General features: G+C 44.7%; 1 protein-coding gene across 1 annotated transcript; it reads right to left on the bottom strand.

Moving 5' to 3' along the window:
- Positions 1-13,420: 13,420 nt before the first annotated feature.
- On the bottom strand, positions 13,421-19,544 carry TMEM213 (transmembrane protein 213). The gene is made up of 3 exons (XM_081244386.1): positions 19,379-19,544; positions 15,910-15,981; positions 13,421-15,037 (listed from the first exon to the last, which is right to left on the bottom strand). The coding sequence occupies exons 1-3, from the start codon at positions 19,521-19,523 to the stop codon at positions 14,868-14,870; spliced, it is 387 nt and encodes a 128-aa protein (XP_081100512.1). The 5' UTR covers positions 19,524-19,544; the 3' UTR covers positions 13,421-14,867.
- Positions 19,545-22,282: the final 2,738 nt, after the last annotated feature.

Below are 22,282 nucleotides of genomic sequence, written 5' to 3'. Positions count from 1 at the left end.
CTCTAAGGTCCCTTCCAACTCCGATTCTGCGACTCATTACATTGTCCCAGTATCCCAGGCAGTCTTGCTGATGAGGACTTAAAGCAGAGAATTCCAAGCCTGGAGAAGATCAGATTTATTATTATTAATATTTTTAATCCAAGCTGAGCTACTTAGAGTGATGTGACTTTGGTCAGCTTACATTATCTCCTTGAGTTTCACTGAAACCCACAGATGCCCATAAAAATAATTTATGTAGATAACATTAAATGGTGAGCTAAACATCTCTGGGCAAAAAATTTTTAAATATTGTCACATTGTACACCTTAAATATATACAAATTTTGTCAATTATACCTCAAGGAAGCTGAAAAAAATGTTACCATCCTCAGACCATCATGGAGGTCTGATTTGCCTTACATGCAAATTCCTCCCATCGCACAGATCTTATCCACCTGGCTCCCTGCCAACCCCACCCTAACCTCTCACCCCCAGGGTTCTTCAAAGGGAATTGCCCTTGGGAAGCTGAAAGTGAGAGGTTTGTTTGCTCCTATTGAGCTGGCTGCCTTCCACATGGCTTTATCCAGAGATGGGCTGGAAGGCTGACAACTCTGAGTGCAAATTGGAGATGTTGGGGTACCCTGGGAGGTTCTGTCTGTCCCCTGGAAAATTTAACTCTTGCCGTGGTATATCAAGTCTGTGGAAATTATTTTAATATATTAAAAATGATTCTTAAGGGGCAGAGTCAAGATGGTGTACTAGGAGGACCCAGAATTCACGTCTCCTCACAATTAGGGCACCTAGCAGGCACCAGTGGGGGACCACGGACACCTAAGGGGATGGGAGGAATCCCCAGCGACCAGGTAAGATGTGGGGTATGGGGGGAGTGAAGGGGGAGGAGAAGTGGAGGTGGGACGGGACTGGCGCCCCTGAGGGGTGGCTGGGGGAGCAGAAGGGATCCCACACCCAAAGGAGGAAATTGGGGAACCGCTGGGAGGGCAAAGGATCAAAAGGGAGCATAGCCAGGTTTCCCCTGCCCACTGGGGCCCCCAGGAACCTGCTGAGATCCCGGGCCTGATCCTCTGCCCACCAAGGCCCTCTCCAGCCGTGTGGGTCCTGAGGGAGTAGGAGAGAGGGAAGGGGGAGCAAAAGTAAAGGCTGGACCTCTAGGACAGCACCCCTGAGGGGCGGCTGGGGGAGGGGAGGAGTTCCTACACCCAGCGGGACCCACCCAAGGTTAAGGGGAGACCCTGGGGGAGATGGTGGGGGAGGGGTGCAAAGGAACAGAAGGGAATGGGGCCAGCCTTTCCCTGTCCACTTAGGCACTGGGGAAGCCTATTGGGCTCTGGGGCCTACTCCTCTGCCCTCGGAGCTCCCTCCTGCCACATAGAGCCCAAGCCCCGCCCCTACACCCCACCTAGGGCACTACCTCTACACTCGGAGACCCCCTCTGAGACCCCCTCCAACCTGCTGGGCCTAAACCCCACCCACACACCCTCACTCAGGGCCCTACCTTCAAACTCCAGAACTCCACACTACAGAGGCCCTCCTTTCCACCTGCTGCCTCTCCCCTTCTGCACAGGTCCTGAGCCTAGGCCCCACCCCATGCTTGAACGTCACCCCACCCAGGGCCTTTTACATCTACGTGGGTCCTGAGCCTAGGCCCCACCCACGCTGAAACGTCACTCCCTGCACCTGCCTAGGTCCCACCCCACCCTAAACCCTGCCCCTGCCTAAGTTCCACCCCTGCCTAAACTCCGCCCCCATAGCCAAGGCACTTTTTTTTTCTTTCTTTTTTCCTCTTTTAGATTGGGGTTCTGTTTTAACTTGTTGATTCATTGTTGTTGATTCTTTTATATTTTTTTCCTAATAAATCTTTTATTTTTCTAATTTTATTTTATTCTTTATACTTTGTTAGTTCTCTCTCCTTTTGGCTTGTTCCCCCCTACCTTTTTTTCTCTTTTTTCTGTTGTGTTTTTATTTTACCTTGTTGCAGTTGTTTCTATAGTTTCATTTTCCTAATATATTTTTTATCTTTCTAATTTTATTTTCTTTCTTATTCTTTGATATTGTACTGCTCCTTTTTTCTTTCTTTCTTTCTTTCTTTTTTCTTTTTCCGTGCCACGAAGCTTGTGGGATCTTGGTCCCCTAACTGGAAGTCGGGCCTGAGCTCCTGTGGTGGGAGCTCTGAGTCCAAACTGCTGGACTAACAGAGAACCTCAGATCCTAGGGAATATTAATCAGAGTGAGGCCTCCCAGAGGTCCTCATCTCAGCACCAAGACCCAGCTCTATCCAACTGCCTGCAAACTCCAGTGCTGGACTTCTCAGGCCAGACAACCAGTAAGATAGGAATACAGCACCACCCATCAAAAAAGAAAAAAAAAAGAAAAAAAAAGAAACGACAAAAAAATATGTTGCAGACAAAGTAGCAAGGTAAAAAGACCAAATAAATCAAGACGACATAGGCAACCTACCTGAAAAAGAATTCAGAGTAATGATAGTAAAGATGATCCAAAATCTTGGAAACAGCATGGAGAAAATACAAGAAACCTTTAACAAGGATCTAGAAGAACTAAAGAGCAAACAGTGATGAACAACACAATTACTGAAATTAACATTACTCTAGAAGGAATCAATAGCAGAATAACTGAGGCAGAAGAACAGATAAGTGAGCTGGAAAATAAAATTGTGGAAATAATGGCCAGGGAGCAGAATAAAGAAAAAAGAATGAAAAGAATTGAGGACAGTCTCAGAGACCTCTGGGACAACATTAAATGCACCAACATTCGAATTATAGGGGTCCCAGAAGAAGGAGAGAAAAAGAAAGGGTGTGAGGAAATATCTGAAGAGATTATAATCGAAAACTGCCCTAATACGGGAAAGGAAATAGTCAACTAAGTCCAGGAAGCACAGAGAGTCCCATACAGGATAAACCCAAAGAGAAATACACCGAGACACATAGTAATCAAACTATCAAAAATTAAATACAAAGAAAAAATATTAAAAGCAGCAAGGGAAAAGCAACAAATAACATACAAGGGAATCCCCATAAGGTTAACAGCTGATCTTTCAGCAGAAACTCTGCAAGCCAGAAGGGAGTGGCAGGACATATTTAAAGTGATGAAATGGAAAAACCTACAACAAAGATTATTCTACCCAGCAAGGATCTCACTCAGATTCAATGGAGAAATTAAAACCTTTACAGACAAGCGAAAGGTAAGAGAATTCAGCACCACCAAACCAGCTTATAAAACTCTTAGGGGAAAACATAGGCAGAACACTCTATGACATAAATCACAGCAAGATCCTTTTTGACCCTCCTCCTAGAGAAATGGAAATAAAAATAAACAAATGAGATCTAATGAAACTTAAAAGCTTTTGCACAGCAAAGGAAACCATAAACAAGATGAAAAGACAGTCCTCAGAATGGGAGAAGATATTTGCACATGAAACAACAATCAAAGGATTAATCTCCAAAATATACAAGCAGCTCATGAAGCTCAATATCAAAAAAACAAACAACCCAACCCAAAAATGGGCAGAAGACCTAAATCAACATTTCTCCAAAGAAGATATACAGATTGCCTACAAACACATGAAAGGATGCTCAACATCCGTAATCATTAGAGAAATGCAAATCAAAACTACAATGAGTTATCACACCAGTCAGAATGGCCATCATTAAAAAATCTAAAAACAATAAATGCTGGAGAGGGTGTGGAGAAAAGGGAACCCTCTTGCACTGTTGGTGGGAATGTAAATTGATACAGCCACTATGGAGAACGGTATGGAGGTTCCTTAAAAAACTAAAAATAGGACTACCATATGACCCAGCAATCCCACTGCTGGGCATATACCCTGAGAAAACTATAATTCAAAAAGAGACATGTACCACAATGTTCATTGCAGCTCTATTTACAATAGCCAGGACATGGAAGCAACCTAAGTGTCCATCAACAGATGAATGGATAAAGAAAATGTGGCACATATATACAATGGAGTATTAGCCATAAAACGAAACGAAATTGAACTATTTGTAGTGAGGTGGATGGACCTAGAGTCTGTCATACAGAGTGAAGTAAGTCAGAAAGAGAAAAACAAATACTGTATGCTAACACATATATATGGAATCTAAAAAAAACTGTGGTTCTGATGAACCTAGGGGCAGGACAGGAATAAAGACACAGACGTAGAGAATGGACTTTAGGACACGGGAAGGGGGAAGGGTAAGCTGGGACAAAGTGAGAGAGTAACATTGACATATATACACTACCAAATGTAAAATAGATAGCTAGTGGGAAGCAACCGCATAGCACAGGGAGATCAGCTTGGTGCTTTGTGACCACCTAGAGGGGTGGGATAAGGAGGGTGGGAAGGAGATGCAAGAGGGAGGGGATATGGGGATATGCGTATGCATATAGCTGATTCATTTTGTTATACAGCAGAAACTAACACAACATTGTAAAGTAATTATATTCCAATAAAGGTGTTTTAAAAAATGATTTAAAATTATTAAAACCCCTGCCTCTCTGACATTTACATTCTAGTGTTTTATAGAATCTGAAATACCCTCAGTATAAGCCTTGTAAGTCACGATGTCTGAGGTTTCCTCACCATCTTATTATGGAACACAGGTGTCATCCAGATTCATAGCCCACTCTGCTGTTTGTTCTCACTTCTGGGACAGACTTTCAGAACTGACCAGTCGAAGCTACGTTTTGGTTCATTTCTGGGAAAAATACACTGAGGTCTCATCATAGTTCTAAAAAGGTCCATCAGAATTGCTTTCTTGAACAAAACAGCTTCTCCACATTTCCCCAATCCTGGCACAAGCCTGGTATATCTGAAGGTGAGAAATCTGCTCTAGAGCCAGGAATAGAGTAACAGGGCAGTAAATTTTATTTTTCAATTCAGCTAAAATGCACACTTGCATAGAATTTCTGTTATAGCTAACCTTTTAAAAAATCACATTTAAAAGAAAAATGCTAACTCTGGTACAAATCGATTAGCAGTGTTGTCTTCATGTTCAAGATAAAATTGAATTCAATAAATCAAATTCAATATCTAACAGTGGGAATGTTATGTGTATTATTCTTGGATGAGGCGTGGATACGATTGATGTCTATCCTGGAACAGGGAGATAGAATCAATGAAAAGTCAGTTTCAGTTTCTGGGACAAAATGAAATATCTGTATGTTGATTTAAAAAGCAAGTTATCCTGTAACACTTAGTTTAATTAAGAATGTGTTTCTCCTGTGACCGTGTGTTACTGCAGCTGGCAGTATTGCCCTGGGGAATACATTCCCAAGCCCATAATGGGAGCCTCTGAGGATTTTCGTGGCAGTGTGATGTGGAGGTGGGCTTGGAGCCAACCTGGGTGTCCATCTCCCCGGAAATGGTGAAGTGAGCCGTGGTTGCTCACATAGTAGAATCCTGTGTAGCAGCTAGAAGCTCTGGACTTATGGACATAGAAGTAGAAACAGATCTTCAAAACATTACTAGCAAGTGAACAAAGTAAGAGGCAGGATGAAATCTAGCTTATGTGAATTCGAAGTACCTAAACTTATAATAATACTTCATATTTTATAAGAGTCCATATAGGGACCAATATGGTTGCCTTAGAGGGTGGGCGCAGGAGAATGAGAGAGAGAGAAATGGGGGTAAAAGTGAATAAAGAGTAAAATGAAGAAAAGCTGGGTTGACCATTGGCTATCAGACATTTTCCCCCAAATAAATAAGTAAATAAATGAGTACAGTTATCTTAAGAGTAAACAGGTACTTACAATTTTGATTTATTCAGTGATCCTAAGAATGGACTTGATAAAATAAGTTAGGCATTAAAGTTTGGTGCTAGTGCATATGGTACGGAAGTTATCCTTGTATAAGTAGTCTTTTGTTCAAGATTTTAAACTCAAGGATATTTAATTTGATGCATAAAATAACCACCCTTCTCTGGAGTGAGTACTAAGATTCTCCCAGATACTTGTAAATCCACTTTTAAAAAGAGACTTTATTCTTTAGGTTAGGTCTTTAGGTTCACAGCAAAATTGAGCAGAAGATGCAGAGATTTCCCACATACCCCCTGCCCACACATGCATAGCCTCCCCGGCCCTCAGCATCTCCCACCAGAGCAGTACATTTGTTACGATGGATGAACCTACACTGACACATCATTATTACCCGAAGTCCATGGTTTACATAACTGTTCACTCTTGGCGTACATTCTATGGTTTTGGACAAATGTGTAATGACATGTATCCTACATTATTGCATCATGCAGAATAGTTTTACTGCCCTAAAAATCCTCTGTGACCAGCCAGCCTATTCATCCCTTCTCACCCCCAATCACTGATCTTTTTTACTGTCTCCATAGTTTTGCCTTTTCCAGAATGTCATATAGCTGGAATCATTTAATAAGTAGCCATTTCAGATTGGACTCCTTCACTTGGTAATATACATTTAAGGTTCCTCTATGTCTTTGCATAGCTTGATAACTTATAATTCAGTTTTTAAAAAGAATATTTGATCTCAGCATCTTCAAAGTATAATTTTTCTCTGTATTTCATATACTGCTTATAACAATACAAAATTTGAGAAATAAGCTACTTGCTCAATCAGTGAAAACAGAGAAATAGTTGCTTATGTTTATAGAATCAGTTTAGCTCTTATTCCTTCTTGAGAGAAACGAACATGTCACAGAAGAAATATAATTGCATTTGTGGGCCTGGCTGCTTTAGTGAGGAATAGGAATGGCTTCTTTGCCCGTGGAAATTGCATAACTGCACGTTTGTAGTCTACCGACAGTGTCGCATCTGTGTTGTGGCCTTTTTTATCAATGGCGCTTTATCAGCCTGGCCATTATGGAGTATTGTTTGTGATCAAGTTTTTTTTTTTTTTTAACTTTAGCCTTTTCAGTACAGTTTGTTTTTGTTTTTGTTGTTGTTGTTTTTGGCCGTGCCATGCGGCATGTGGGATCTTAGTTCCCCAACCAGGGATTGAACCCATGCCCCCTGCAGTGGAAGTGCAGAGTCCCAACCACTAGACTGCCAGGGAATTCCCATTTCAGTACAGTTTAAACAATGCATTTACAAATATGCTATATAGCAAGTGTGTTTTGTACCAGACAAGCCTGTAATTGAAACCAAATATTACATCTTACGTGTCATTTCTTTTTTCTTAGGTTTTGGCATCCCTTAGGCCACCTCTATGCAACTTTTAAAAGGTGCCCGTTCCTCAAGGAAACCTGAGTAAGTGTGTATGATCAACCGGAGCTACTCTAGAAGAGCTTTCCTGATCCCAGCTGGTAGCAGCCTCGGCCCCATACTCGCTCTCCCGCTCATGTGCTCCCAAGGCGCCCTGCGTTGGCTTCTCAAACACTCCGTGTTCCTCTGCCCAGGACCATTCAGAGTCAGACGGGGGCAGTGGGGCAGGAGGGGACGAAGCGTGGCAGTGTCAGGCGGTAAGTAGGGAGTGGGCCGGTGAGGGAAGCGAGCTCAGGGGTCCCAGGTGTGGCCAGAACAAGGCGACAGTGTGCACAGCCATGGGTGCAGTGTGGGTTTATTATAGGGTTTTCTAGAAGGGGGCTTCCTGCTACCCCAGGACTTACATGAGAGCCCTCAAGTCCTGCATTCTCCACCCTGGCCACTCCCAGCCCTCATGCAGGTAAGTCTGGATGGAATGGTGCTTTTGTGCCATGCACAGGATGTGTGTGACCCTGGGGCTAGCATCTGCCACCTCTAGTCGTCCCGTCTTCCAAGGCAGCATCTCCACCCTCCTGACCTGTTCTTGAATAGGTAATGTGTGGTGTGGGAGAGGAGAGCCATCCTGGGCCATGGGGAGGTGCAGGAAGACGACCTGGGTCTCTGGTCCCCAAGTGTGACTCACTCACTCACTCCACATGACCACAGCTTGAAGCTCCATGGGAAACCATCCTGCCTATCTGTTCACGTTCAATCACTTCATGTCTGTGGTCCAGGCATTGCAAACCCTGGGCACAAGACTCCCCTTGGTTTCAAGTTGAAACTGCTCTTTTTTTAAAAAAAAACCATACTCCTTGTATTAGTTTGCTATGGTTGCTCTGATAAAATACCACAAACTGGGTGGCTAAGACCAATAGGAATGTACTGTCTCACTGTTCTGGAGGCTGGAAGCCTGAGATCAAGGTGTCGGCAGGGTTGGTTCCCTCTGAGGGCCGTGGGGAGCATCTGTTCCAGGCCTAGCTCCGTCCCCCCAACTTCTGGTGGTTGCTGACGACCTTTGGGATTCCTTGGCTTGTGGATGCATCATCCTGATCTCTGCCTTCATCACACGTTGTCCTCCCTGTGTGTGTGTGTGTGTGTGTGTGTGTGTGTGTCTGTGTCTGTGTCAAAAAAACTTTTTTATATAAGGACAGATCAGATTAAAGGCCCAATAGAGGTCTGTTCCAGGGTAACCTCATCTTAATTAATTATAATTGCGATGACCCTATTTCCAAATAAGGTCACATTCCGAGGTACGGGGTGGGGGTTAGAATTCCAACATATGAATTTTGGGGGTCACGCAACTCAGCCTAACACTCCTTCTCAATAGCTTCTCTCATTTTGACCTGGTAACAGGAATCTCTGAGGTAAAAAGATCTCCTGCAGGGTACAAAGAACAGGACAAATGTTTCAACAAAGAGTTCAACAAATAGTCACGGTGGAAATAAACAAGACCACCCAACTGAAAACAAGCAAATGCTATTTATTCATTCGGGGAGTCGGCCACCATCATTTACATTTGGCAGAGACTCGAAGGCAGGCAGTGGGGTGGGAGAGCTTGATGGTGAAAGGGGGAAGACTTCAGGTCTTCAGGTGTGCCCCATCGGAGGCTGCTGGCATGGGATGGCTGTAGATGGGCTAAGTAGGAGCAGGGCATCCTATGTGATTGGTCAGGGGTACTTATTTGGCTTTCTGTGGTTGGTCCCAAGTTGGAAGTTGGGGCAAGAATTGATTAATTAAACTGTCTGAAGCTGTCCATTATTAACCAAATCCTGGCTGGCTGGGCCGATTGCTATGGAGGTTGTTTGACTTCCTGGACTAGTTGCTGAGGGTAGTGGGTTGGCTTCCTGGACTGGTTGCTGCAGACTCTGGGTTAAAGTTCTATTCTTATATATGGTCTGGCCCTTGTCCATTTGTATATTTAGTCTCTTATCATGGAATCAACTTTCTGCGGAGGTCTGCCAGATACTTGTTTCCACAAGTGACTTAACTATGTATACTTAGGAACTTATGAAAACAATAATTTAAATGTTTCCCAACCTTGAAACCTCAAATTTTCCCAAGAGCCTCTTTCTTTGTCCTCACAGCTCTTCTGCTTCACTGTGGTTTACACAGGCCACACTCGTGGGTCTCCTCTGATTCACTAACTCATCAGATGTTTATTGAGTTTTTGCTGCACACCGGTTAGGCGGAAGGAATCAGAGGTGAAAGACACCACTGGTCCCTTCAGAGGGACCAGTGGGAAAGGCAAGCATGTAGATACTATAGTCCAAAGTGCTCAGTCGTCAAAGATAAACAAAGCTGGACACTAAGGTGGTGAGGACGGATCTGAATAAGAACTATAACTATTGCCATAGATAAGAGAGGCCACGATGAACTGAACTCAACTGTACAGAGGTGGCTGGGCATTTTACAGGGAGAGGTGAGTGGGGCTCAGAAGAGTCAGGGAATTGGGAAATTACAGAGTTGGTCAGTGTAAATGCTGATCAGGCCAGCTCTACCTGCTACCTGGAAGACACTGAAGCTAGGATTCTTTCCTCCCACAGAGACCGGGGACCAGAGGGCCTACCCTTCTTTTTTTTTAAATTTTTTTGCGGTACATGGGCCTCACTGCTGTGACCTCTCCCGTTGTGCAGCACAGGCTCCGGACGTGCAGGCTCAGCGGCCATGGCTCATGGGCCCAACTGCTCTGCGGCATGTGGGATCTTCCCAAACCGGGGCACGAACCTGTGTCCCCTGCATCGGCAGGCGGACTCTCCACCACTGCGCCACCAGGGAAGCCCAAGGACCTATCCTTGATGAATAAATTTTAAAGGAACAGGTTTCAGGTCCTGAGTTGTAGGAGATATGGATGGATGGATGGATAGGTAGATAGATGGAGAGAGAGATACCTCGAAGGGACAGTGGAAGGACTCACAACTAAGCCCTTTTTAGTAAATGTTCTAAGAAAATATGCTCAGGGACCTATTGTCAGGCATTGGTTAGAACAAACAGCAAATTCTTTTGGCAGCCTTGAGAAAAGAGAGGCTAGGGTCATCCTAGGGATGCAGCCTTGAGCTGTTAGAAAATATGTTAGTGTTTGTTCAAGCCTTTAATGTGGGGGGATGAAATCATTTGTGTTGAGAGTCTGTGGTTTTTATAGGCTAGGATGAGGTCTAGTTGACAAGAAGGCACAAAGGAGTTTGGTCAAGGAGAGAGTCTTTGTGTGTTTTTTTTTAAAGATTGAAGTGTAGTTGATTTACAATATTGTGTTAAAGACGTACAGCAAAGTAATTCATATATATATATATATATATATATATATATATATATATATATATATTCTTTTAAAAATCCTTTTCCATTATATGCTCTAATAAGATACTGAATATAATTCCCTGTGCTATACAGTAGGTCCTTGTTTATCTATTTTATATATAGTAGTGTGTATCTGTTTATCCCAAACTCCTAATTTATCCCTCCTCCCCCTTCCCCCTTTGGTAATCATAAGTTTGTTTTCTATGTGAGTCTGTTGCTGTTTTGTAAATAAGTTCATTTGTATTATTTTTTAGAGTCTACATATAAGCAATATCATATGATATTTGTCTTTCTCTTTCTGACTTATTTCACTTAGTATGATAATCTCTAGGTCCATCTATGTTGCTGCAGTGGCATTATTTCATTCTTTTTTATGGCTGAGTAGTATTCCATTGTATACATGTACCACATCTTCTTTATCCAGTCATCTGTTGATGGACATTTAGGTTGAATCCATGTCTTGGCTATTGTAAATAGTGGTGCTATGAACATTGGGGTGCAAGTATCTTTTCACAGTATGGTTTTCTGCAGATATATGCCCAGGAGTGGGATTGCAGGATCATATGGCAGCTCTATTTTTAGTTTTTTAAGGAACCTCCACACTGTTCTCCATAGTGACTGCACCAATTTACATTCCCACCAGCAGTGTAGGAGGGTTTCTTTTTTCTCCACTCCCTTAAGGAGAGAGTCTTTTTCACAGTGCTGCCCTAGAGGTGAGCACAGGCCATTGAGGTAGGGTGTGCATGTGTGCGTGCTTGCACGTGTGTGTGTGTGTCCATCCAGGGAGGAGGGATAACTTGACTTGGAGGACCAATCCCAGTAAACCAAATGAATCCAATCAGGAGAGGGAGAGGGGAGGGAAGAGCAAGAGCAGGTCTGGTTTTACGACCTAAAACGTATGCAATTAGAGTTCCCGCTTTAAAAAAAATGAAAACATACAAGATTTAGAATACAAAATTAGGTAGAGGACCTTGGGTTGGGGGGCATGCAAGAAAGGGGACCAGAAATTTTAGCTTCTCTTGGTTCATGGCAAATCTGCCTCTTGGGGAGCGTATGTTCCAGGCTGTGTGAACAGCAAGAATGAAGGTTTGGAGGATAGTGAGAGAGCTGAAACAATTCAGAACTGGGTGTGTGTGAAAAATATAGAACAGGTAAAGCTAGAGAGTGTCTTATGGGTCAGGTAAGAGTATGGAGGTTCCTCTGTCAGATGTGAGAAGTCACTGGGGGATTTTAGGCAGGGGAGAGTGATTCGATCCCTTATTTATGGATTAGAAAGATCACTCTGGAAGGAAGTGTGGAGGATGGGCTGAGCCAGGTAAGGCTGGTTGTAGACAGTCGGGTAGAGATTGTCTACAAGGCACTCCTACCACACACTGATGAAGACCCATGGAATGTCACTGTCTGTATATGTGACTTCAAAATAGAAGCCAGGCCTCCAACAGAAAGAAATGTTCTTCATCAAAAAAATTTCTAGATTGTTCTTTCTCTAAGTTTAAATATATGTCTATATATATTTTTGTGGAAAAGAGGCCCAAGTTACCCTAAGACTTGTTTTTAATTAATTTTGCATGGCATAACATTTCTATACATAAAAGAAAAGTATATATTTGGTTTATTTGTCCTTGGGTATCATGCATCTAAAAATGAATAGATTTAAAGAAGATGATTTTAAAAGCCAGATAATTGTGTCACACCTTAATGTTTAAATATTCTATTTCTGTGTAGAGCATTTTGAGATATTTAGAAATGCCCCAAACTGGATGTGCCCTGTGTCACCTGTAATGGTGCTGAGGACAGCGTTGGTTACTGAGGGCAAAGTTTTTAAATGAAAAGTACATCTACTGTTAGGCAGGTCCTGCTGCCTTATCCCAGGAAGCTCTTAGATGGATGTTGATCCTCAGTTATCTCCCTCAGGTTTTCCTTTTTAATTTCCTGACAAACCTTTGCTTTGCTAGAATAAAGAGATTCCATGTTGCGGGTGGATCCGAGAGACAGCATCTGGGTAGCATAACCATCAAATTATATCACCATCTTTCTTTCCAGTCTCAAAGAAAAAAGTGATTGTTTGGATTTGATCTATCCTTCCTATTGTGAAAGAAACGCAATTCACAAAATGCCTAAGTTTTAGTGTGACAGTGGCAGCAACTACACACAATTCATTTCAGTGTAGTCAAAGAATCTACACGTTGTCCCAGGCGCCACCTGGTGCTCTGACTGTCCGTTCTTTAAGGCAGCAAATGCAATCTTGCCACAGAGGTCCACAAACGTGTAAAACAGGTTAGAGCCCTGCTGCTCTGGTTGCAAGGAAGGGCCTCATGCACACCCGCTTTCATGAGGCACCTTGAATAGCTCCCTGAGCTTTTGGAACCTAGTTTGCAACCATGTATTCGGTCCAGTTCTTACATTTTCCACTTAGAAAATTGAAGCTCAGCAAGGCAACATGAGTCAATTCTATTCACATTCATTAGAAATAAATCTTAATTTCCCTTCTTTTTTTTTTTTTGCTTTTGTGAGCCCGTGCTCTTATCACTATTGCACACTGATTTATTTCAAAAATGTTCACAGATATTAAATCTAAGTGAGCTCCACGCTGAATCTTTTCATCTCAAAGGAATTAAACCATTCATGTATTGTGGAAATGCTTTCCTTCAGTTTCTAAAAAAGTGGAACACACATCCACGTGTTTGTCCATGACATCGCTTGGGGCTTACATAGACACTTGTGTCCACATGATTAACCCTTAGGAACAATAAATCCATCCCGTTTCACTGATTAAACAACTGAGATTCTGAAACTATCTGGCTCTTCAGAAGACAGCAAAATGTGCCAGGCAATTCTTTAGTTCCCATTGTCAGGGAAATTTATTCAGACTTCCTGAAAGAGCAATCGGTGGGCTTTGGGTCATTTGCCACCTCTAGAAAATGTTTCTTCCTATTTCAGAGGCCTCTGACTTTTCTTTTTTTTTTCTGTATTATGATTATTTAGACTTTATCCATTCGAAACACATATTTGCTCTCAAAGGGCAGACATGTTTTCATAAAGAAAGAGTCACTGTCCTTTCTTCCTTCTCATGAACCCACCCTCCTGACTCCCGCTGGAAGAGTGCACAGTGATGGGGGACACCCGGGTCGTGAGGGATTCCCTGAGTGAGCAGGAACCAAGTAGCTCCTCCAGAGGTCAGTTGTGTCAACCATCTATAGAAAAACAGTGGTTCTGAATGCAGAGCGATGATCATAAATTCATCTAGGGCAAGAACTTATTCATTGGCTTATTCATCCGTTCACTGGAAAACATTATGTCTCAGAGTGTGAAGAGGCCCATTCACAATGGCTGTGCTCAGGGCAGCACAGAAATGCCCTAAGACCACCAGCTTCTGGTCTCCCAAAGACGAGCAGAGAAGGCTGCAGGCAGAGCAAGCATTACAGCTGGACTTGGAGGAATGGCCTTCATTCTGGAGGTGGAGGTGGAAGTAGCCACCCTAGAAGACGGAATGACAGCAGAGAAGTGGAAGACATTGGGATGAGGGGAGTGACAAGCTGGGGGTGCAGATCCTGAAGGCAGAGAGAATGAAATGAAATATTCCTGACATGATGGTCAGACGGTGTAGTGAAGGCCAGAACTAGGGTGCCGGCAGGGAGAATGGGTAGGACAGCCATGGGAGATGCATCAGAGAAAGAACAAGAGCTGGAGAAGCATCGGACATGGGGGTGAGGAAGCTGGGGGTGTCCAAGGTGAAGTTCACATTTTGAAATGACAATGACGCCCTTGACTGAAGTAAGGGACAAAGGACAACACCTTGTTTTTGGTGAGAAGGTTCTGAGTTCTGTTTCGAATGTGTTGACTAAAAGACTGAAGCTTATGTTTCTCGTGTACCACACCCTTGGAAGCCAGAAGAAGGCGATGGTTAAACTACAAGCAATTCTCATGGGGGCCATCTTGAGCAAGGAGATGATCAGGGAGATATCAGATTATAAAGGGCCCAAGTGCTTTTTGAGATTAGGTGTGACCACAGCAGCACTGGTCTTGTCTTCCTTGGATCCCCATTTCCTTCTTCTTTCCCTTTTAAAATTAACTGAAGTTTAAGGGTGAAAAGACTTTGGGAATTCCTTGGAGGTCCAGTGGTTAGGACTCCAAATTTCACTGCCGAGGGCCCGGGTTTGATCCCTCGTTGGGGAACTAAGTAAGATCCCACAAGCCGCAGCACGGCCAAAACAAAAACAAAAACAAAAGCAAAAACAAACAAAAAAGGATTAAAAGACTTTAAAGTAATGGAAATCACATTAGCGCTATCCCTGCCTGCTATTACCAACAGCTTGGTGGTGATTGACATTCTTGGGACAAAGATTCCAAGTCTCATGCTTGCAAGTCCTTGGGCTCATCTGGAGTTAGCTTCATCAGTTTGTCCACACAGAGCAGGATGAGGGTGAGAAACAGGAGACTCCAACCAACGGCAGCCGCGATCCAGCCATATTCATCCACTCCGGTGTGGCAACACCGGGCTGCTTGTGGGCAGAAGTCGACATCTGGTGGGAAGAGAGAGCAAGAATGGCAACATCACACCAGCCTCCCCTCCCCCGAGCTCTTCTCTAGTATTCATAACATTGAGACCAGTAATGATAGAATAGCCACCCTTTACTAAAGCACGCCATGTACTAGGCTCAGTGCTCTATACACGTTACCTTATTTATTCCTCACAGAGTGATAGGCACAGTTATTCCTGCTGTTTGACATGAAGAAACTGAGGCTGTCACCTGCGCAAGGTCACGAGATGGCAGAACTAGAATTCAAACCCAAGCCTGTAGGAGTCCAAAGTCATGTTCATAACCTCTACATGATACTGCCTATTACCCTCCTTTGTAAATGCTTAGAAGTAAACACATTTGGTCATTCAATGAAGGCAGAATCAAGGAGCCAAACTTTGAATAAGGCAAACTTCCTGTTAATTAGACACGCATAGCAATGGTTGCTTTATGAAGCAGTAGGCTCCTTGCCACTGGAAGTCTTCAAATAGAGGATGAACACAAATATGCAAAGGGTACCAGAATGAAGCTCCCGCATTGGGCATAAGTTGGACTGGCTGATGTCTAGGGTCTTTCCACTTCTAAATTTCTATAAGCATTTGAAGTCGGGGATTTTGACTGCTGTCCTGGGGATGGGCCATTAAAGCCACCTGCACCAAAGAGTGTGAGCTTAGATGGGGACCAAGCCCAAGAGAGCTTTTTAGACATGCTCTGCAGACAGTTCTGGGGCTGTGAACAAACCACGCCGGTGCACAGGAGGGCCAGGCAGGCGCTCAGCCACCCGAGGCCAATGAGCAGAAAGCAAGGAGGCTTAAGTGTCCCTCCCTGCTCCAGGGTGAGCCCTGGGGTTAGGGAGGTTGCCAGGAGAAGCTTACTGGGGCACTGCTCCAGGGTCTCAAGGCCTGGATGGTGGACAGTCAAGGTTGAGTTGCTGCTGCTGCTTGCTTCTGGAAGAAAAGACAGAAGACAGTCTCAGGCATTAGGAGGAGCCATTCTCAGGCATAGAGTTTGCAATCTTTTTTTGAATCAGTAGTGAGTATTATGAAAGTGTTATAGAAGTTCCGGTAGAGGTACATTGAAATTTCATGCAACAAAGCTAACCCTCTGTTATAGCCTGCACTATGTCCTCCAGATTCGTAGGTTGGAGTCCTAACCCATTTTATGGAAATAGGGCTTTAAAAAGGCAATTAAGGTTAAATGGTTAAATTAATCCAATATGACTGGTGTCCTTGTAAGAAGAGGAAGAGACACCAGGTATGTGAACTCATAGAGCAAAGACCACATGAGGACCCAGCACAGCCAAGGAGAGGGGCCTCAGGAGAAAACAAACCTGGTGATACCTGGAGCCTCCAGAACTGTGAGAAAAGAAGCTTCTGTTGTTTCAGGCACCCAGGCTGTGGTATTTTGTTGGGTAGCAAACTCACACACTCCCCTTTTCCTATCACTCCCTAGTCCCATTCAGAGATGCTTTATCTTCATATCTCATGTCCCTTCCGTCACCAAGGGCCTCTAAACACTCTCTTTTAGCTGCTTTCCATGCAGATAGATACATCTATAAACTTTTTTCTAGTATATATTAACACAGTCACTTAAAAATCTGGAATGTCTTTTCGTAACTAGCTTCAGTTTCCTTCAAAAACTTGAACTAATAAACATTGAAGTCTGACCTTGATTATTTATGATGAGTATGATGTTATTACTCAGAGAGAGGGTATAATAAAAAATTAATTAAACACCCTACAAGCAAGTTGAGAGGTTTCTAGAATATGCAGCACTTAGAATTGTCCCTTGATTAATAAGCAAGGAGCACAATGATAAAAAGCACTTTAGCAGAAATATCAGAGTTTGGGGGGTGGGGAGGGGTTATGGAGATGAACATAAGGATCCCCAAGGGAGAAAAACCATGGCCCATGTTCCCTCTCATCACTGAGAATAAGAAGGAGATGATTGGACTTCCCTGGTGGTCCAGTGGTTAAGACTCTGCCTTCCAATGCAGGGGGTGCGGGTTTGATCCCTGGTCAGCGAACTAAGATCCCACATGCCATGGGGTGTGGCCAAAAATTAAAAACAAAAGGAAAAAACAGAAGGTAGATGTTCTCAGTCTACTCTGTTCAACACGGTGACCACTAACTATTGTGGCTGTTTAAGTTTATTAAAATTAAATGAAAAATTCAGCTACTTGGTCATATCAGCCACATGCCAAGTGCTCAATCACCACATGTGACTAGTGGCTACCATATTGGAAGCACAGCATAGATATGGAACATTTCCATCATCAAAAAAGTTCTGTTATGGGCTTCCCTGGTGGTGCAGTGGTTGAGAGTCCGCCTGCCGATGCAGGGGACACGGGTCTGTGCCCCGGTCCGGGAAGATCCCACATGCCATGGAGCAGCTGGGCCCGTGAACCATGGCCGCTGAGCCTGCGCATCTGGAGCCTGTGCTCCGCAACGGGAGAGGCCACAACAGTGAGAGGCCCGCGTACCGCAAAAAAAAAAAAAAAAAAAAGTTCTGTTAGACAGTGCTGATCTAGGTAGAGCAAAACCAAGAGACCATTTAAAAGAATCTTTCTGGAAATTATGTTGTTGTTCAATCTGCTTCTTTGGGAATGAAAAAAAAAGTTTGGAACTCTCCAGGCCCCACTGACTCTAGGTTAACATGTCCTTCAAAATTGCTTGTTGTCACATAGCAGGACGAGTCAGGAGGAAACTTCTGGTTTAGCCAAAGCCATGAAATTGCTGCTCAGACTAATTTTATGCCATGCACCCCAGCCACCCCAATGTCCTGCTTACGTATAGTAATTACCTTGATGCAATCTGATTGTTACTGTAAATTATTTACAGCTAAATGCCTTAGAGCTTGGTCTTTATTTGCTTTGGAAAAATTGATTCCTCAATGTTTTAATTTCCCTTGTTACCCAAATAACTTCCTTGACCCTGACTTTCATCTCCCCTCTACCCTAGAATGGAAGTGGTCCCAGTCTAGAGCTAGTGAATGGAAAAAAACCTAGTTAATGGAATACTAATATTAGGTTCAACCATATGAAATTGCCATGTCTGTAGGTCAAAAATTATTCAGTATCAGAAATTTTATATGGTTCAAACTAAATACCCTGTTACAAATTCTTAAGAATTTAAACATCACCCACCTCCCTCATAAGCAAAGCCAGCCAGGGACTGGTCCCACTTAGAGTCACTTCCAAAGTAAAGGCTGCTGGCAAGACCCAACCATTCAGTGCAGTTAAATTTGTCAAGTGTTTGAGGCCCTCTCTTAAGCATGGCCAGGTAAACAGAAAACACTCTTATCTGGGGAGGGGTGAATTGGAAAATAAAAGGAATGTGTTAACATTCATTGAGGGTTTACCATGTGCTATTTTATTAGAAGTTGATACATTCAGTAACCTATTTCATCTTTACAACAAACCTATATATAAGCACTATGATTATCTCCATGTTAGAAATGAGGAAACTGGAGCCCAGAGAGGGTAAGTAATTTGCTCAAGGTCACACAGTAAGTCACATAGTAAGTTGTGGAAGCCAGAGTTGAGTTGAGGCTCAGTGGCTTGAGAGCCCATGCTCTGAACCTCCATAGGAGAGACTGTGAGGATGGGAGAGATAGATACACCCTGGAGGGGGGACGGCGAGGATTGGTTTCAAGAGAGGGAGAATCTGTCTGTCAGAGAGGAGGGCAGACTGTTCTGAGGAGCAAGATCAAAGCCAGAGGCAGAAACCAGGAGCATGAGAATGTGACCAAGGTCCCTGATGCGCAGAGCCCAGCCTGGGAGAGCAAGACAGGGGAGGCCACCTAACATCCCCTTTCAGCCTCCACAAGAAAATCGGGACATAACCCAACATCTCCTGAGCTGGGCAAGGTGGGAGAAGGTTAAACAGCATACAACAGCTTTGTGTGTTGAGGTTTTGTGAAAGTTGCAAAGGGCGCACAGGGTCAAGGGAGGGATAGAGGTCCTTAGGTGAGAAGAGGGCACACAAAAGCAAGATGACAACCACGAAATATGGGATTGCAACACAATTAATGCTGACAAGGAGCCATTGAGAAACAGCAACCCAAAGAGATCATTTTAGTCCAGTTTGGCCCCCTGATGGGAGAGACTCTTTGTGGCAAAGGCCAGCAGAGGTGGCTACTCCCATCCTGGCTGACGCTGGTCTTAAGTTAACTCCCATCCCACCCTACCCTCTCTTGCCTGATCCTTCAGATGAGAAAGTACTGTTTCCTCTTTCCTCTGTGCGGGACCAACCCTAGCCAAGGAATCCTTCTCCGACCTCCTTCTTTCCCCCCTCCCCTCCCCTCCTCTTCCCAGCGTGGCGAGAATAAAGCTCACAGTTCTACCTGCCAAGCAAGCCGGGTGGAAAGAGGCAAAGGCCAGGCTGAGGACCAGGGCGGCCCAGGGCGCAGAGCTGAGGTGCTTCATGCTGAGGAGAGAGGTGTCTGTGATCACGGTCCCCGCAGAGGCGAGCTGAGGGCCGCCTGCCATGTGTCCTGTGTGTGTGGCCCGTCTGGCAGGAACTTGAAAACAACGCTGGCAGAGGTGAATTTCTGTTCTGTGTTTGGGGGAAAGAGAGGGGGTGGAGCAAAGGGAACTTGGGCTGTCACACCGGGCTCTCACCTCTCCAGGAGGGAAGCTGAGCTACGTTGGCTGGGGGAGGAATGGTCCGTGACTTAGTTGGTTCTTCCTTAGCTCACATTTTGTCCCTGCTGAGAAAAAAGAGGACAGGGCAGGAGATTTGTGTCATGCTGGTTCCTTGAAGATGAGTTTACTGCCTCTTCCACCTTCAGGCGTAGTCATCCTGCCCAATATTTACCGAGCACCTACTGCGTGCGCTACCCTCTGCTCAAGTCTGGAAATACCTGCCCTCCAAGTGCTTTATTACAAGCACACATCCTTAAAGCACAGAGCAGTGTTTCAGGAGTGAAGGACAAAGCACTTTGCTTCTCAGCAGTAAGAGGCCTCACCTCCTGATGGCCGCTTCATGAGGAAGGTGGCATTTGGGTTGGGCCTTGAAGGATGGATACGGTTTTGACAGGCAAAGAGGAGAAAAAGGCATCGTATGCAGAAGGGACAGGTGAGCAAAGGCCCGGAGGTAAGAGGCACTCAGAAATCCGCTGTGACCAGGAGGCTGAGCATCCGATGTGCCAGGCTGGGGGTGGAGGGTTTGAAACAGTCAGGAGGGCCAAAGGGAGGCTTTGTGAAGATTTTGAATTGAGTAGTAACTTGATTGAAGCTCTGCCTTCAGTCTAAGACCTTTGTTGAATGCCAACCACCTATTGTAAAGGCACCATCCCAGGCATTTGAGACTCGAAGATGATTAAGATGTGACCCCTCCTCTTGATTCCTACTCAGTACAGCGGTGAGACCAGGCAGTGAAGAAAGAACTGGGAGGCAATATGGTAGGACTCAGTATGGGTATCTTCCCCGGTGATGGGGATATAAAAGAGGGAGGGGGAAGTCTGCCCGAGAGCAGTGGAGGAGAGATGCACAGAGGAAGTGACCTTTGGGCTGGGTATTGAAGTTTGCATATGCGGGTGGGAGGTGATGGGCCTTCTGAGTACAAGGAATAGCAGGAGAATAGCAGCATGTGTGCATGCTGGCTGGCCACCACGTGTGATTACGTATATTATGTTCCTAAATAAGCTTGGGTCTGGCTAAGAGAGTGAGGGATGAGCTTTGAAGCTCATTCAAAGCTCAGTGGAAGTGTTGCAGGAAGGGGGACCCCTTCCAGGGCCCGAGAGTGGGGTCTTGTCTAACACTCGGAAATGAATTGTCCGAGGAGACACACGTGCTGACAAAGCAAGAGGCTTTATTGGGAAGGGGTGCCCGGGTGGAGGGCAGGAGGGTAAGGGAACCCAGGAGGACGGCTCTGCCACGTGACTCACAGTCTCAGCTTTGATGGTAAGGGGGTTAGTTTCCGGGTGGTTTCTGGCCAATCATCTTGCTTTGCCCATAGTTGGGTCTGACTCAGGGTCCTTCCTGGTGGCGTGCATCTCTCAGCCAAGACGGATTCCAGTGTGAGGGCTTCTGGGAGGGTGGCAGGGCATATTTTCTCCTCCCTCCTCCTTTTGGCCCCTCCTGAATTCTTCAGGGTTAGTTTCAGGGATGGTTTCGGTCCACGGTTCCCTAACAGAAGTAGTATAAGCCATGTGTAAGCCCAGAATAAGGACGTCTCATTGTTATACATCAACCTGGAGGGGGCACTTTTTTCTAATCCGCCCAAACGTACTAATTAATGGTGGCCCTATACTCTTGGATTTGGGGATTGGGGGCAGAAGAGCTTTAAGAAGGCTGATCTTAGGCAGTGTACAAAAGTCCAGTTTAGGCCTACCACTTGGTTGAATATTCAACGATTACCAAGTAGCTGGTGTATGCAGGCCCTTGGTATGAGGGAGGGGCTTTGACATAGGTAAGCCCACAAAGCCCCTGTCCTTAAGGAGCTCAGAGTCCAGTGAGGAAGATGGACAAATAAGTAATGACAACACAGTGAAATAAGTGTGGCGAGGAGGGTTGAGGACTAGTGGATCCTGAGAACATTTCACAATGGAAGTGGCATCTCGACCTGAAACTTGAGAGATGTGTAGTTCGCCAGGCACGGGAAAAGGGACCAGTGTGTGCCTGGTCTCTGAGGCATGACCGTGTGCCCCTTGCTTGGGGAGGAATTACTGTCCTCGGGGCATGGGCTGGGTCATGGTGTGTCTGGTTAGACTAAGAACAGATTATAAATGGACCTGCATGCCAGACTAAGGAAACTGGGCTCTCATCTTATGATTGGAGCACCCTATAAGGAAATTGTAGATGTGGCCACCTTTGTATTTCAGAAAAATGGAGGAGAGAGGGCAGGTCTCTATTCAGAGAGATGATCGAAGAAGCTGTTGCAGAAATCCCAGACAGACCTCAAAAGAGCCCTGAAATAAGCAGCTGGACTGAGGATAGAGAAGGGGTGGACAGAATCAAGAGACGTTTAGCAGGCCGAATCAACAGAAAGGAATCCAGGAGAAAAGGATCCAGGGTGGAGGCAAGGTTTCCAGCTGGGGTGACTGGGTGGCCATGAGGCCAGGCTGGGCTAGAATCACAGCCTTGTGTTTTATTGGCTGAGGGGCCCTGGGCAGTTTACTTTATACATCCAAGCCTCAGGTTCCTCATCTGAAGAATAATAGGAGGCGCTCCTATCTCAGGAGTTGTTGTGATGACTTAATGAAGTAATCTACGTGAAGTGCGTTGCCCAGTGCCGGCTGATGGTA

Source organism: Mesoplodon bidens (genome assembly GCF_964165515.1).
Source record: "Mesoplodon bidens genome assembly, chromosome: 9".
NCBI lineage: Eukaryota > Metazoa > Chordata > Mammalia > Artiodactyla > Ziphiidae > Mesoplodon > Mesoplodon bidens.
This window is presented reverse-complemented; position numbering and strand designations above follow the sequence as displayed.

What these genes read in the sequence shown, in the direction of transcription:
- TMEM213 (XM_081244386.1), bottom strand. Translation starts at nt 19,523, where the DNA reads ATGGCAGGCGGCCCTCAGCTCGCCTCTGCGGGGACCGTGATCACAGAC. An exon ending in CCACCCGGCTTGCTTGGCAG is followed by an intron (nt 15,982 to 19,378) that starts GTAGAACTGTGA and finishes CTTTTCTTCCAG; the next exon opens with AAGCAAGCAGCAGCAGCAAC. An exon ending in GACCCTGGAGCAGTGCCCCA is followed by an intron (nt 15,038 to 15,909) that starts GTAAGCTTCTCC and finishes TCTTCCCACCAG; the next exon opens with ATGTCGACTTCTGCCCACAA.